Source organism: Atta cephalotes (assembly GCF_000143395.1).
Source record: "Atta cephalotes unplaced genomic scaffold scaffold00055, whole genome shotgun sequence".
Lineage (NCBI taxonomy): Eukaryota > Metazoa > Arthropoda > Insecta > Hymenoptera > Formicidae > Atta > Atta cephalotes.
The window spans coordinates 201,724-218,570 of record NW_012130119.1 but is presented as its reverse complement, the minus strand read 5'-3'; the positions used below and the strand labels follow the sequence as shown (position 1 = coordinate 218,570).

Here is a 16,847-nt window from a genome sequence, read left to right as displayed (position 1 = left end):
TTTTATTTATTTTATTTATTTATTTATTTATTTATTATTATTATTATTATTTATTTTATTTTATTTTATTTATTATTTATTTCTTTTCTCTCTCTCTCTCTCTCTCTCTCTCTCTCTCTCTCTCTCTCTCTCTCTCTCTCTCTCTCTCTCTTTCTCTCTCTCTAAATCGAATATAACTAAATCCAAAGCGGGACAGTTTTATATTGAGAGAAAGAATTTATAGATGTATCTAAAGATAAATACATTTAAAAATAATACAATTTTTTATATTTTAACATGTTTGGCGAGACAGTTATTTTTATGAAAAAGAGCAAATTCACTAAAATACTTAACGCCTAGTAATTTGATTACTTTACTTTTGTAATTTTTATCTTGTTTCAAAATACATAATCGATTTTCTGGTCGCATCAAGAAATAATCTCGCATCGGCGAACGCTTTAGAACGCTTTAGAATATCGACGTTCGCATTATCCCTATTGTAAACTCAACAACGAACGCAACACACCCATTGGGTTCGGCATCCTATTTCCGAGCCAATCTGTATTTGCAACAATAGTGATAGTCGCGAATTTCACTTCCTCGACGCGGAGCCACACAACGACGACGACGACGAGCGCAATGGATGACGATATTACGAGGCTAATTCGAGTTGCAATCGGCGACGACGAATATCGTTTAGATTCATCTACGACGATGATTGGAACAAGGAACACACCGGCGTTCGCGTCGTCGTCGTCGTCGGCAACGGCGGCGGCAGCGGTGATCGTGCTAGAAACTTCAAGGAGAAACACTTTCACTGTCACCGAGTCGGTCGGTTGCGCGCCGTTTTTACGCAACGCGCCGACGACAAATGTTGGGCGTCATTACGACGGACGTCGACGCGTTGGTTTTACGGCTAGCGATTACATCAGCCCTTCGAGGCTTGTCTCGCGATGACTCACAAGATCGTTTTACTGTCGAGGATTATTGAAAAATTCCTGATCGATTCTTCGAGCTGAAGAAATTTAAAAAAGAAATGATCAGAAGAAAACCAATCAGATTTAATTATTAATATTGTAATTTTATCAAAGAATAATTATTTACAATTTATTCAATAATTATTTGCGAAAATCAATAAATTATTAAAGACAAATTCAAATTAACTTATAAAGTCGAGAAATTATCGTAAATGATTATTTTTTATTAAATTATAAATTTCCTTGATTGGTTTTATACTATTTTTCTTACCAATTTTTAATTTATCGATTTATCTGCTATAATTTATCGATTTTATAAGTTAATTTGACTTGTCTTCATGAGTCACGGTATCATGTTGACCGGTATCTTTCTAACATTTTACAATTTATATTAACATGTAATATACGTAAAGCAGATAAGATCGAATAGAGGATTACGCATCTTGCATTGACGTCAGATTGTCTAGCCGTATAATTTAACACGAACGTGTTGTTCGTGTTAAACAATGATGTGTTCGTTACCGTTTTCTCAATGCCGACCTGAGCTGCGATGTGATCGGCGTTTACGGCACCGTTAATGTCTCTGCGGTTTTCTCGTTTTACCGGTCACTATAAAATAGTAAACAAGGACACTTGTTAAAGACGCAAGAGACACGAGTGGAAATTACGATCTTTATGTCGATTCAATTAGAAGCGATATAAGAACTTAGATTTCAAATTGGAAAGTGGAATCATAACTAAATTTCGAGAAGAGAAATTTGCAATAAAGATTAGAGATGTCACGTTTTTATTATATTTGATGTAATTCATACACACGTTTTTCATATTATACTTTATCATTATTGTTGCTGCATTCCTTTCATCTGCGACCTGAGGAAGTGAGTTCTACTTGCAAGGATTGAAGAATTTCCTCACTTAAATAGAAAATAATTTGTGAGTATCTAAAAATTTGTACCTAAGTGTCTAAAAATTTAGTTGAAAATAATTTTGTTTAACTATCACAATAATTATAAAACACTTAAACGTTGATACTGCAAAAAGTTCTAAAATTCTATCTGTCTAGCAATCAATTTGAGCGTCTTACATAAATACAATATTTTGATAAAAGAGAGATTCAAACAAAACTATTTTCATATTTGTATCTAACTTTAAATATTTCAGCAAAAGCATTCCTTCCGTGCAGAATTCTAAAATATAAATTGAAGTATAAAATTAAAATCGTTAATCGATAGTCGCAAAAAAATATATTAAAAGTAGGAACAAGGAAAATAAATAGCAAACTTTCACTTGCAACAGGCAAGCAATATAACTCTCGTGAAATTAAAAATTCAGAATTTATTGAGCGAGCATTGTTTAAAATGCGGAATTAGAATTGCTAATTGCAAGAATATATTTGCTGACATTCTTTTCAGAATTCATTCTTTGCAGAAACATTAACATTTGGCGAAAATATTCTGTGTCCCTCTTAAACGAAACCGGCTAGACTTTCAAGAAATCCTAATCGGGAAATAGTCGAGTAACAATTTATTATTACGGTACATATGTGATACAACGATAAAGATGTATTCTGATTACATCGCTAATCTGGAAAGTCTTGCAATCAGGGATGTTTCTTTCTCTTTGATTTTATACTCGTATACGTTTGATCTCGCCCGTACTTTCATCGTGCTGGTTGTCATTGCTGGGTGTCACTTTCTTGAAGTGCGCTTCTCGCTTTCTAATAGCAAGAACACTTTGCAAGACACACGTTATCATATAATTTCGAAAAAAAAATAAGTCCTATTAGCAAGAGTAATCCTATTAATTTTTATGTCAATCAAACAACAGCATCAGAGCAAATATATTCCAAAAGTGTATAAAAGATCCTTCGGTGTTTCTTCTTTCAAGCTAAAAAAGGTGGAAAAAACTGGCAATTGTTCGTTGCTTATGTGTATAAGGTGCTAAGTATTGTTTGCATATTGCGTGAAGAATTTCCGCGAGCCTGTCGCGTATTCGAGGCCTTCGTCTCACGTATATATAATCTATGACCTTCCAAGAGTCGGCAAATAAATAATTCTATCCTTCCCATGAGCTTCCACACCCGTATTTATGCGATCTCCTGTCTTCGCTATAATTCGAGCAACGAGGCCACTCGTAATTCCCTCCTCGTCACTACTCCGTGACTAATTCGATTATTCATGGAAATTCAGGTCTGCGCCGATAAATAAGAAAGAACACGGCCATGAGTAATTAAAGACCAGGAACGATTGTCGCGTCTACGCGAATATCAAGGATTTTCTCTCAGGAAGACATTCAAATTGACTCGCGGTTGACGCGATTTTATTGGAGAACGTTCGTAATTTTGCGGGCAAAATTACTCAACATCATTCTCATCAACAGTCGCGATGGCGATTCACAATGAATGGTTACGAAAAGAAAAATGTCGCTTGTGTTGGGTCGTCTGGAAAGTTCGTGTTGAAGGAAAATTGAAATTTTAATTTAATAAATGTATAAAATTTATGTATTAAAATTTAAATTTTAATCGGAACGAACTTTCCGGATAACCCAATACAATACATCAGTCTTTAATCTACAGTCTTAACAGTCGAGCTTTAATTGACGAGAATTCTATTTTTTTAAACGTTACATATAATCAAAATATAATCTGTGTTAACTCTATAATTTTGTTTCATTTATTATACAATTATATCATTTGAGTCAATATAATCAAAAATTGATAAGAACAAAGGACTCTTAATTTTAATAAACAATAAATATATTAAAGGGCATGTGAGAGGCAAAATTTTAAATTTTGTGTTAAAAAGTTGATAGCGTATATTACATAATAAATTAATTTAAATATTATTGCATTCTATCGAAATCAATATAATCAACAAACAATTTAAAAAAAAATAAAATTAATATGTTTTCACAGAAAGAAAGATTTTATAATACATTAACAGAGGAAGTCAAATGTCAAAGAAAAAAGTTTTTAACACTAGATGAACCAACGTTTCTTACTTACTTAAAAAAGCAAGCAAATAAATCACTACAAAAATAATAAATGTGTTGGAAAAAAAACCAAATATTTCATGAATATGAAGATTAAAAAAAATTTCAGGATCTTATCTTTTACATAAGAAATGTCATATAAATTGAAGAAATAGAAATGATCGATAATGATTTGGTCTATTTTCAATGTTAAATGATATATTTAAAAAATAAAGTATAATTTCTATAATTTAAATAAATGAACAGAGTAATAGGATTAAATATATAAAACGTCCCAAGGACGTAAGATTAACTTTACAATCATGGTTTAATTTATTCTTTATTTTCTTTTAATTCTAAAATTAGAAAAAGATACAAAGTTGATTAAATCAAGATTAAAATTAACCTAGGTACATTAAGTAGAAACGGGCATAAAAGCAACGGGTTTCGTAACGATCTTGTTAATCCTATCGAGAGGAGAAACGCATCATTGCATCTACCGTATAAAGAAGAAAGTAATATCGAGAAAGGGAGAACGGAAAGAGAAGAGGGGGCATTACCGGGAGCAAAGGGGATTATAAGATGATGGTTACCGCACGAAACTTTCACGCAGTCTCGTGATCTTGACGCCAACGGAGCAGAGTTTGCTATTTTTCTTGATCTCAGGGGATCTCAAATGATACATCATCCTGCGTCCCTGCGAATCTCTGATTTACAAGGACCATGCTCGCGTTACAAGATAATGGATCAATACAAAAAGACATTCAACGCTGACGTTTATCAGGGTCGATTTACGCATGGATAAACATCTGAGATATAATGTTGAGACGCGTTAATTATGGAGCGAGAAAGAAGCCATAATCAAGGTCGACGCGAGAAACGGAAATGTAGGCGATGACAAGATTATTTCAGAAATCTATCATGGAAGATCCAACAATTGATTGAATATTAATTCTCGCGACTTCTCATGATTCAATAATAAAGATTTTTCACGCAGAATTGAAAGCAACTTCTGATTAAGATACTCTTTAAGCAAAATTATGTTTGGAATAACAAAATTGAAAATAAAAAATTTTTCAGACTGAATAAATACAGATTGAATAAATATGCGATATAAGTCAACGCGATGTTGCAAACGCTTTGAAGCGTTTTGTAATTGGTCAGTTTGTAAAATTCTTTCTTCTAATTGATTCATCAAATGCTTTAAAACATTTGTAGCGAGACTTTGGCCACAGCCATAGAATCAATTTAAAAAGTGAATAATTATACATTTCCTCTTTTACATTCTATACAGAAAAGTTCTTTCCTTACATGAAACATTTTCTGAAATCTTTTATATACGTATATGTGTGTATTTATTATGCAAGGTGAAATAAACTTTTTTAAATGACCGATTCGAACACAGATCGCTTCTATCATGGATGGCATTCGTGACACTCCTACATGTTACTGGGATTCCGAGACAGCTGTTTAATACGCGTGACAAGGCATCGTAAGAAAGCCAAATGTCAAGTCTTCCAAACGGTTGAAAATAACGACCAATCGTCCCACTTATCGGTCATGTACATACAGTTCTTGAATTCGGCCAGACACCTTAACACAGTGATTCTCAACCAAAGTTTCACGCTTTCATTTCTCGAGTAGATCTACTTATGATATAATATTAACAAAATAAGTTATATTTATATTTATACTATCTAATAAAACGAAAATGCTAATTTTCTCGGCAAAATCGAAAAATAAAGTTTTTCTAAAATCAGTATCTTATACTAATTTTCATATTTCGTCTTTATAGTTAATCAAGGACTCGCGTTAACGAGGATTATCAGAAGAATTTAAGTTATAAAGGTTTATTTTATTAACATCAAAAAATTATTTCAGAGAATACATTTTGTAATTTAAAATTTATCTACATTGAATAATAGTGAAAATAATTAATATATAATTTTTTTTATGAGTTAAGAAGTTAATTAAGAAGCAAAGATCGCGCTATTCTAAAGTTGATATCTTTTCTTCGATAAATTAGCATACAATTATGACGCTAATAACTGACACATAATCAACGCGAATTTCTGCCGACAGATATATTACTTAATTGTCTTCATCTTGCGTGATAATATCAAGAGATATTAGCATCACAAAGATAAAAATCATTGCAGCGAGAAATGAAATATTCTTTCGCGAAAAGAAATATTCTCTCGTTATCTTTCATCGAATTCTCATATAACTGTCGAGTACTGATGCTGACAATCAAATATTGAAATGATACTCCTTTTACTGGCCTTTTTATTTATTCAGTGATCTCAATTAAGAAGCCAAAATTTTTTTAATGAGAGGAGGAGGAAATAACCGCAAAGATCTTAGGTCGGTATTCAAAGTTAGTTCTTATATTCAAGATCGTCTTAAGATATCACGGATCAATCAAAGATTCGGTTCATAATCGCTTCTTATTTCAAGACCATCTTAAAACGCTAATGTGGATCTCTGATTGGTTCGCGACATCTCAAGACAGAACTTAAAACGGTCTTGAATATAAGAATTGACTATGGCAATCAGATCTTCTATAATTAAGACGGTCTTAAGAAATCACGAACTAATCAGAAGGCTGCATTAGCGTCTTAAGACATGATCTTGAAATAAGATTTGATTATGAACAACGGCCTATGAATACCAGCCAAAAGGGTCACATTAGCGTCTTAAGACATTACTTAAGATGGTCTTGATCCGAAGAATCGACTCTGAATACCGATCTTAGATCGAGCTTGTCACGGAATAAAAAATTCACCCTCGAATTGAGTTAACTCACCGCGGAGAACATCAGCGGGTATCAACCTTCGGAAGGTTTTTGGTCGTTCCTGCACCTGGGCATCTTCTGCGGCGACGAAGGCCACCGCGACGCACAACAGGGCGAATCTGAAGACGAGCTTCATGGTTTCGAGTCGAGCAATAGATAGATTCACAGGGAGAACTTCCTTCGAGATGGAAGGGATTAGGTGAGGAGGATTAGAAAAATGGAGCTTCTTGTATCGATTACGACTGGTTGGGCCCGATCCTCGTGGCGGCATTTTATAGCCGGCCATCGGGCGCGGTCCCTGTTATCCCCTCCAGGATCAGATGTGGTCTCTCACCTCTTGAACCACCAGTCACCGAAGCATCATTCGCGACCGAAGCTCGAGTGACTCCGAAGACACCGGGGTCCACGCAGTATCGGTAGGTAGGGATACGTTATACGTATGGGAACCGATGTGGCCGCTGTCTTTGATCGTGCCATGGTGTAAATATCAGATTCTTACACCATGGGTCGTAATATATTCTAGTGCAAGATCCATTTGATCAGGAAGACAAATTCTTGATTGTTAATGAGGGTATCAGGACATTAATGATATTTGATTTGCAACAGTATTGTCAAATACGTTCTAAGCATTAATTTGTATTGGAGTTCGTGTCTAATGCTTTCCTTTTTCTTCCTCTTTAAAAAAAAATAGGAATTTACATCAAGGTAATACCTGCAATTACAAATCTTGGACATATTAACTAATTTGATTAACAAGAACGAGGAAAAGGGTTTCCTTCGCAAATTAATCTTTGCAGAGCCAAGCAGTTAACAAAACTACGTCCTTGAACTAATTCTTACTTTAATAAAGGTTTTAATTTGACAGTTGTAAGGACGCAGAAAATTGGAGGATTACAATAGATGATGACCAACCTCGACATTTCCGCTGAGGAAAAGTTTGGCCCCAAATTGTCCGGAGAATCTGTCATTAAGAGAACGTCTGTTTGATGGTTTCGAGATATCCTTGAGACAATGTATAAGCTGATATGTGTATAGGAAGAATTTTATTTTTAGAAAGGTTTCTTTTATAATGTCGAGTTATAATACGTCATTAATATGTATTGATCAATTAATATCTCATTATTGCTAGCTATAAAATGTGAGAGATTACTTTAAAATACTTTCGCTTATCGAGTGCTTTCAAGAATAGACTAAAATATATCGAAGTTCATGCTTGCTTTCTCACTTTGTAAGTTTTAATGATTCAGGTACTATTAATTTATGGATAGACGTGATTTAATAAGGCATGTAGTAAGATTAATTGACAGACAACTATATATTATCTTGTACTGTAATCGTGAAATTGCTGCAAACATATATATATTTTCAGAGATTAGAAACTGTCGTTAACTTTCATCTATTCATTAATAAATCTCGACGCGAGCATTTTTAAAATGCGACAATATGCAGTGTTTGTAAAATTCTCATTTGTTCCAAGTTAATATAATTTCAAATTAGTGATAGAATCACAGTGAATGATGTGACGTAAAGGAAGATGCCTCGACTCGAGACATTCTATAAGACGCGTAAGAAATTAATAACTGCACGTCTGATTAAATATATATCGTTTTACTAATTAGTTAAAGATTACCGCGCCAATTCCAAAGAAATAAATAGTAATTTAATTAATATCCTGTATATCAAGATGCGTGCTTGCGATTTCGTGCGTGCTGCGTGCAGCACGCAAAAAGACAGTTGTCACGTTGGATAATAGCGTGAAAAATCGCTTGTTTTCAGCAATTATAGGAGTTTAATAACAGTTTAATAACAGTAATACACATTGGACTATCAACATGATAAACTTAATAAAACTTAATAAAACGCCGTTGTCTGTAACACACAATTTGGATCTCACCCTCAATTGAAAAAGGCGTGTCGCTGAGGATGAATACAGTTTTCTAAAATCTGGGCAAAGAGAGAGAAAGAGAAAAAGAGACCTCGGGGGAATTTTACTTGCTAAATAAGATTCTCTTTTCAAATATAATAAATTTAATAGGAATGTGAATTCCGCCGCCCACTTAAAATCAATTTAGATCGAGATTTATAGCGATGAATAATTTATGAATAATTTATGAAGTAGACGCAATTATACAATATGGTGGATCCAGCTCGAAAAACTAGTATTGCAACTGTAAGTTTTTTAGAAGATTGCTACAGTTAAAAATATTAGCCTCTTGCAATTTAATTATTCTCTATTTTATTCCGACACTGCAGAACAACGTTATCGTTTAGCGATATCGTCTCGATTTCTTGGCTGCGGTGTAACATCACACGAAATTCTTCTCTTGAAAAGAAATTAGGCAATAGCCTCATCTATACACACAAATCCTGAAGCGTCGTTAATATGGGCTTCTCCGAAGAAATTAACATAATTATTAGTAACCATGAGGAAAGCCGGGTAGCTGATTCACTTCAGCGTGAAGGAGTTGCTTAAAGGCGCGACCCGTTTGTATAATATAATTCGTATGTTTTGTAAGTAACACCGATTAAGCACGGAAACGCATGTTGAGCAATATCGCGCGCGTGTGTTGCATAATATTATTCCCGTCGCGCGTGGAGATCGAATCTCTGAACGTATGATTCTCATTCGAATTCTGATTTAATGCTATACTATGGAATATTCTGCAAAGAAAATGTATGACATAGTATAAGTATTAATTAAGGAAATATGCCATATCTCAAAAATGACACATTACCAAAAGTAAAAAAATAGATTATTCCATTATTACATCTGAATAGGTGTGTAAAATTCGAGCAAAATCTGTTATTAGTTTGCTTTAATTTTTTTGTTAGTCCTGATTCTTATGTAAAATTACATTTTGTAATACTTATTTGCAAATTTGATGAGAAAATAATATTGTACGAGAAATTAAATCAAATTTTATACAGATATTAATCATAAAACAATAAATATTCGTGCAAAAGTTCATTTGGATTATTTAGAAAGTTATCGACCATAAATTTTATGTAGAAAAATGTTATTTTGCTGTATTAAAATTATAATAAGCCAAATTATTCGTTTTGTGTTTTGCAGTTGGTTTTAGGGCTAACATTATAAAAAATTTATTTTTTTTTATATTGAGTGATATATTTTTGGCTGAGTATTTGACTTACTTTTAACTAATACTTTTAACTAACATGTACAGATAAATATATCTTTAATGGAATCTAGAAAAATCTCTACGTTTTTCTTTAAAATATCTTAAATCAATGATTGCGTTCAATAGAGAAAACAGTTCTGCAACTATTGTAAAATTTTTTAATATAATTAGTTTATACATTTAGATAAGAAGTTGACACGAAGATCACAGATTCTATCAAAATAAAGAATTGGAGTTAAATTTATTGTAGCAATTACAACATTTCTATTCATACTTAATTTTCCTCCATTTTAATCGTTTTTCTAATTTTATTTTTTTTAATTTGGCTTTAAAAAAATACTCTTCTGCTGATGTTGGATGTGATCGGGGATCGAACCGGATAAGATCGGAGATTAATAAACCTTCATCACCTGGTTGTCGGCTTCGAAGGCTGTCGAACAAAGTAGAAGCTGAGAAGATGTCTCTTTCTAAATTGCGGATGTTATCGACGCCAACATTGGCGATACCATCGAGGATAATGCCATCCTTGACTTCGTGATCCTAGCTGATCTCGATCTAATCTCGTTCTTGATTGAATCAATGATGTTAATGATTCTGAATTGGCCGTAATCAATCAGTTCTCTCTTCTTATGAACTAATTATAGATAATCTCGATAATAGAATATTGACATCGACAGCGGTGGCCTTGATCTTAGTTTTCGCCTTGACCTTCGTTTCCATCCACGCTTTGATCTCCATGTCCGCGCGGATGTCATCATGCATATTTCCGCTTGCGCTCTGACTTCGAACTTCCTTTACTTCCATTCTGACTTGGCTCGATTGCTGAGAAAAGGTTGCTCGTCGCGGAAGAAACAATTGGAATAATTGCTCCAGGCTGAGAGAAACACTGTTCTCCAATTGCTAATATTTATTTAATAATTCGAAAAGAAATTGGACAAAGAAGTCAACGAGATGTTTCATACTTATATATACATCATATTTAATCATGTCGCAAGACAGGAAGAATCATGTTCCACCAACAATAGATATTCGTTGTACTTTCTAAAATTAAAAGGATGTTTTTTTATATTTTTTCTCTTTCTCTTGTTTAATAAAATTAATTTATAAATTTTATTAATTTAATAAAAATTAATTTAATAAAAATTAATTTATAAATTTAATTATATTCAACATTAAAAATAGAAATAAAAATAAATAAAATATATATAAAATAAAAATAGAAATTGTTAAATATTTTCACATCAAGTATTCGGCTAAAGTCAATTCTATTTATTAACTTAACAGATTGGCTGCTTAAAAAATTAATCTTTACATCGTGGATAGATATTGTCGTACCTGACAATCGAGAGAGATAAAGAGAAAGATAAATAATTGCAAACTCTGACGAGGAAATTTCTATACAGCAAACCATACTCGAATCCGTGCCGGATGTGATGTAATTGTTGCAAAGCCGGCGGAACTCAATTGGGGCGATATTGTGTGCTGAGATTGCGGGACAACGGCCGTACTATGAATTGGCTGTGAGTAGCATGGAACAGCCAACGCCTTCTTTAATTTGGGATTTGCCCAAATTTGGAGAAAGTTTCCTCTGTCAATTGTCGCACGTTATTTACTTTGCTTTTATCACACTTATCAACAAGGAATAATGATAAGGGGAAGAAATCGTGATATATGGAAAAAATATCTATATTGACCCTGTAATATCAACAATCAAAGAAATAGAAGAAGAAAATGATAAAGGTTCTTAAAATGTATTTTTCTTATTACAACTGCAACTCTAATATATGAGATAACTTCCTCAATTATATCACGTATGATATATCTATCACCGGGCGCACAGTTCCAACAACGCGTTTAATGTGTATTACGTTTGAGATAATTGTAGAAATAAGTCATAGAGAAACACTCTTTGACGGAGGAAAGTCGAATGTTGTTGCTGGGTATAATTAATTGGGAATCCGGCTTACGTAAGACTATATCTATCTATCGTACGTGAATCATAAAATATAGAACAAAAGGAAAATCAAAATGTAGAAGTTTCAGGAAATGAGTGAATTGTGAGATGTAAAAAATAATAAAAAATAATAAAAAATATATAACGTAGGAAAAGATATTCAAACGTATAAAGATTCGTAATATTCAAATTTTCATTTATAAAACTGTAGAATTACAATTATTCTTGTTAGTAACATAAGAGTAACTATATTAAATTCCTCAAATAATTCAATTCCTTTATAGTTGTAGTCTTGTTAAATATTTAAATATAAAAGTTAATCCAAGTTTACCGTGTTGTTGAAAAGCAGCCGAAGAAATGAGATAATGTCCAAATAAACAAATATTTTTTCAACAACATCATAAAATATCGAGTTCACAACTAAAATAAACACGCTACTAAAGTTGAAATTTTATTTTATCTATCAACAATCTTTATTTACTTTATATGTATATTCTTAATTATATTTTTAATTTATATTCTTAATTATCAGTATTAAATTTTTTTTATTTTACGTTTACTTTACGTTTATGTCATATTGTTATTATTTTTCTGTAATATACATGTATATATACATAGTATATATTAATAAGTATATATATATATATATATCGCAGCCATACTCTCGCATGTAATCATGTTGGTTCCAGCAGAAAAGGTGAAAGCAGATTGTATGGAATAATCCATGGAGAGAAGTCCCATGTAACAAAGAAAAAAATAAAAAAACAAGGATCTGTTAAGCGCGTTCTCTATGTATGACGAATCTGAAAGAGCCTTGACACCGAATGATAGATTAAGTCTTCGTTACCAGAAACACATCTATTGATAAATTCGGCTATTGATACACAGTAACGTAAGCATATTTTTGACTGTGCTACTTGTATCGAGACAGATAAAAAAGTAATTTTACATCCAAATTTCTTCATTCTAAATATTTTGAATACTTACATCGCTTACTTAGAATCGGATATCAATTTGTTATTACTTGTAGTATCGAGGAGAAACTACAGTAAGACTGAATACGGTAAATGGTTATTTGTGGAGGATAGGCGAGAAAGTGGCAGTGAACTTTTGAAACTTTCCACGTGAAAGTGCAAGTGAAGATGCTGCCTATGCAACGCACGATAAACTGACTACAATTTTCAATTTTAATCTCAATTTTTGCTGTGCATTGTACGTTCTAAAATGCGCATTAATCGTTATAGTATATTAATGATTAGTAAAAAATTGAATTAACGAGTTAACGTTAATTCAATTTACATATCAACAATAACAAAGCGATAAACTGAGAACAAAAGAACACTGAAATCGAATTTATACCTCAAATAAAGTATTTATCTTTATTTGCTTCTTGAGTAATTAATGTTTTCTTGAGTAATTAATATGTCAATTAATACGTTAATTAATAAGTCAAATATATTACGGAATTCAGTCCACTGAGAAAAAAATATAGTCAATTTTAATAAATTTTAATAAATTTAATATTTAGTTCAATACTGAGAGTAAATATTTAGTTGGCAGTATTGAACTAAATATTTATTAAAATTGACTATATTTTTTAAATTATAAATATTTAAATTATAAATATTTGTTCAGCAAAAAAAGATTGTTAAATCAAATTAACATTCTTGTATCAAATAAATATATATCTTTATATTTAATAAATATTTAATTGGCAGTATTCAACTAAATATTTCTTAAAATTGACTATATTTTTTTTCAGTGTCATAATGTAAAAATATACATAAAAAAATCTAGATACTACTTGTTTTCCCAATAGTTGCATTATACTTTCATTTTTTTATTCATAAAATAGCTCGACCTGAAATATTTTTTTAGAAAATTTTTAGATATAATAAAGATTGCGAGAATTATTGAAAATAATAATAATAATAAACATTTCTGTCGTACGCACAACCATTTATTCAGTTAATTAAGAATTTATCAAAATGATCTTAGTGTTCATTTTCACTTTAAATTTTCATGTTTCAAAAGCCATTAATTACTTGTAGGATATTATATAACCATAAGATTAAACTGATAATTGATTTGCATCATATGAACTTTTTAACAGTCAAACCGATCAATTCTATGAAAGAGCAGAAGAAATTGATGAAGTCAAACTCGAAACTAAATTATCGAAATCGAGATTTATAAAAAAAAAAGTTGACTAATTTGGCTTCCAAAAGAGACTCGTATATACAAATATCAGGCGGATTATATTATGGAAATTGAGCCACGATGGAAATTTCCATAATAGAGATTGAGAATAGGATTTACGATGCGCTTCGCCGTTTTTTCACAACGTATAAACGTGCTAGGTCAATGCAACGGCGCATAACGCGCTCGTTGCAACAGCTCGTGATGAGGACCTGTCATCTATCCGGCCCAGTCAATTAAAGCCATGCCCATCCTCTTCCTGTTCACTTTCTGCTCATCTGCTGCAACTTGACCCTTCGAACTCCTTTTTATATTTAATAACATCTTATCGTTGATTAAAATTATATATCATAATTCCCGCTCTCACAATATAAATAAAAGAAAGATATAATCAAGTTTTAATTGCTGTAATATTAAAGCTCCAAGTTATGATTTACTTCATCTCGTATTTAATATCCTAACTTTGCCGGATTTTCAGAAATTTAGATTTTCAATTTAAATTATTAAATTAAATTTTAAGAAATGCAATTCTCTAGGAATTCTATATTTTTAAACTTTTTTTAAACTTTTAGAATTTTAGATTGTGCAATCTCTTCAATGATATTTATATTTACTCGAGAATTTATTGATTTTTTAATATCGAAGGCAATGAATGCTTTAATCAAAAATTTTAATTTTAGTGATCAGAGCATGTAAGCATGAAGCTCGCGGTAAGCATGAGTCACGTAATTTGTTGCCCTTGACACAGTTTTAGTCCTATCATTTTCCTATTGTTACGTTATCATGAGAAATTTCTCAGTGCAAGTAATTACTGAATGTGTGGATAACTGCGTAGACAATCGGCGGGAAAAATGAAATCGATGCATCTGAAAATAATATTACGAGACGATACAGAATAGCTTATAAATATATATGAGAAAACAATAAAATATTTATGAGAAGGAAACTCATTACAAAAGGCGGGACATAATATTAATGTTTACATAAATAATTAATATAATATTAATATTTTAAATTAACTATTAGAAAACAATACGTACCAAATCACATTTTAATTATAAACTAATCGAAGAAACGATATGACAAAAAAGATAGTTTAAATTTAAAAATTCCAAAAATTTTCCTCAGTATCAAACAACACAACCATTTCATTTCATTAAAGTTGATAAAGCTAATGAAAAATAAATGTAAAGCATACATTTGATACTTTCGAGTTACTTTGTGCCATACTATACAATGATTTCCTTTGAACGATAAGACGACTAGAAATGTTCAATCATCTTTCAGCTAAGATATTTTTTCACGTAATCTATTAAAAACTTGAATTCTAATTTAAATTAGAATACTAACTCATTTTTTAATTTTCTCTCTTTATAAGACGGATTGAAAAAAATCTTTTTGGAAAAAATATAAGTATTAAAGATTGATGATAAAAAAAGATTAAAGAATTTTTTATCAGAAAAAGATAAAATTTAAATTTCGAAAAATTTCCCTCTAAATACCAAAATAAAATCCTTTTAAAATTCCAGGAAAATTTTTTTCTTTTGGTTTTTTCATGGGAAAGAACACCCTGAGATTTCAGTTATATGCTAAGAAAAAATTTCCCGAAAGATGATTATACATATTTCTTTAGCGTTTAAAAAGCGTTGTACAATATAAAAAAGCGTTATAACATAAAAAACACTCATTTTTTCATAATAGAAATATACATGTGCTTTCTTCAAGATTCTACGTACACAAAAGACTTTAGATTAATATTTACATGCATTTCAATGTTTTTTAAAATTATTGTATTTTTTTTACATAAAATGCAAGTAACAAATAACGCGATTTATTAAAATGATAAAGTTCATTATTTTCCTATTCAGTTTTATTTTCCTATTAAATTCTTTTAAATCAGGATGTTGATTTATCCTTCGTTTTTCTTTTTTTAATAAAAAAGAGAGAGAGAGAGAGAGAGAGAGAAAAGTGTTTCCGACAGCAATATTTTGATCAATAAAAATTCTGATAACAAGTTGTATTACATATCATGTATAATTTAGCTAAGTTTTAAGAAAATTTTATTTGTACTAATTCCGCCATCTCTCGTATATTTAAAAAAATATTAATTATAAATTGGGCTAAAATTATTCCGGAAAAGCGAATCGTTCCTGCCAAACTTGCGAGCGATGTTTGCTTTTCAAAATTGGATCAAGAACAATTGCAATAGACTTTATACGTCCTCTAAATCTTTCGTTGTCCCGTGCTATTTCTTCCCAAGGACCTCTTCGAGCTGCACGGTATGCATAATTCCACGTCACCATGACATGTACGACTGGAGTTGGGTCGAAGCTCACCTGAAACAGAATTTCGAATCTCGAAGAGGATATTCTCCTCTAACATATGCAGATTTTTCTAGAGACACGGTAGTGTCTTGTATATATATGTACACAAGATATCCGGATGAGTATTGACAAAGTAGTGCAGGTAAAGCAGATTAAACTGAGTAAAAAAGTTCTGTCATTTTGTAATTTTTATAACGAAAAATTAAAGTAAACTCGCAAAATATTTTTAAAACTATGTATAAAAACATTTTATATCAATGTTAATATATTATAAAATTCGTATAAGGGCTAAATAAGCCAAGCACATTGTCTGTGCAAAAAAAATATATATTGTTACAATTTATAAAAATCTTTCAAACATTTCAGTTCTTTTTGGAAGATTTTTTTTAAGTTGTAACAATATATATATATATATATATATATATATATATTATTTCTTTTGTACTACGTGTCTTGGTACTTTATTTAGTACCTTTATTATAGTTAATTTTATTAGTAATTTATTACGTT

At 31.2% G+C, this 16,847-nt stretch overlaps 2 protein-coding genes across 2 annotated transcripts in view; both read right to left on the bottom strand.

Annotated features, from left to right (window-relative positions):
• The window catches only part of LOC105623255, an 8,699-nt gene extending 1,843 nt beyond the window's left edge, over positions 1 to 6,856 (bottom strand). Inside the window, exon 1 of the mRNA XM_012204653.1 lies at positions 6,733 to 6,856. Coding sequence (XP_012060043.1) covers positions 6,733 to 6,856 — 124 coding nt within the window. The remainder of the gene's footprint in view (positions 1 to 6,732) is intronic.
• Positions 6,857 to 15,984: 9,128 nt separating this feature from the next.
• Positions 15,985 to 16,847, bottom strand: part of LOC105623254 — a 2,074-nt gene continuing 1,211 nt past the window's right edge. Inside the window, exon 2 of the mRNA XM_012204652.1 lies at positions 15,985 to 16,349. Within this exon, the coding sequence (XP_012060042.1) occupies positions 16,140 to 16,349 (210 nt within the window). The 3' untranslated portion in view covers positions 15,985 to 16,139. The remainder of the gene's footprint in view (positions 16,350 to 16,847) is intronic.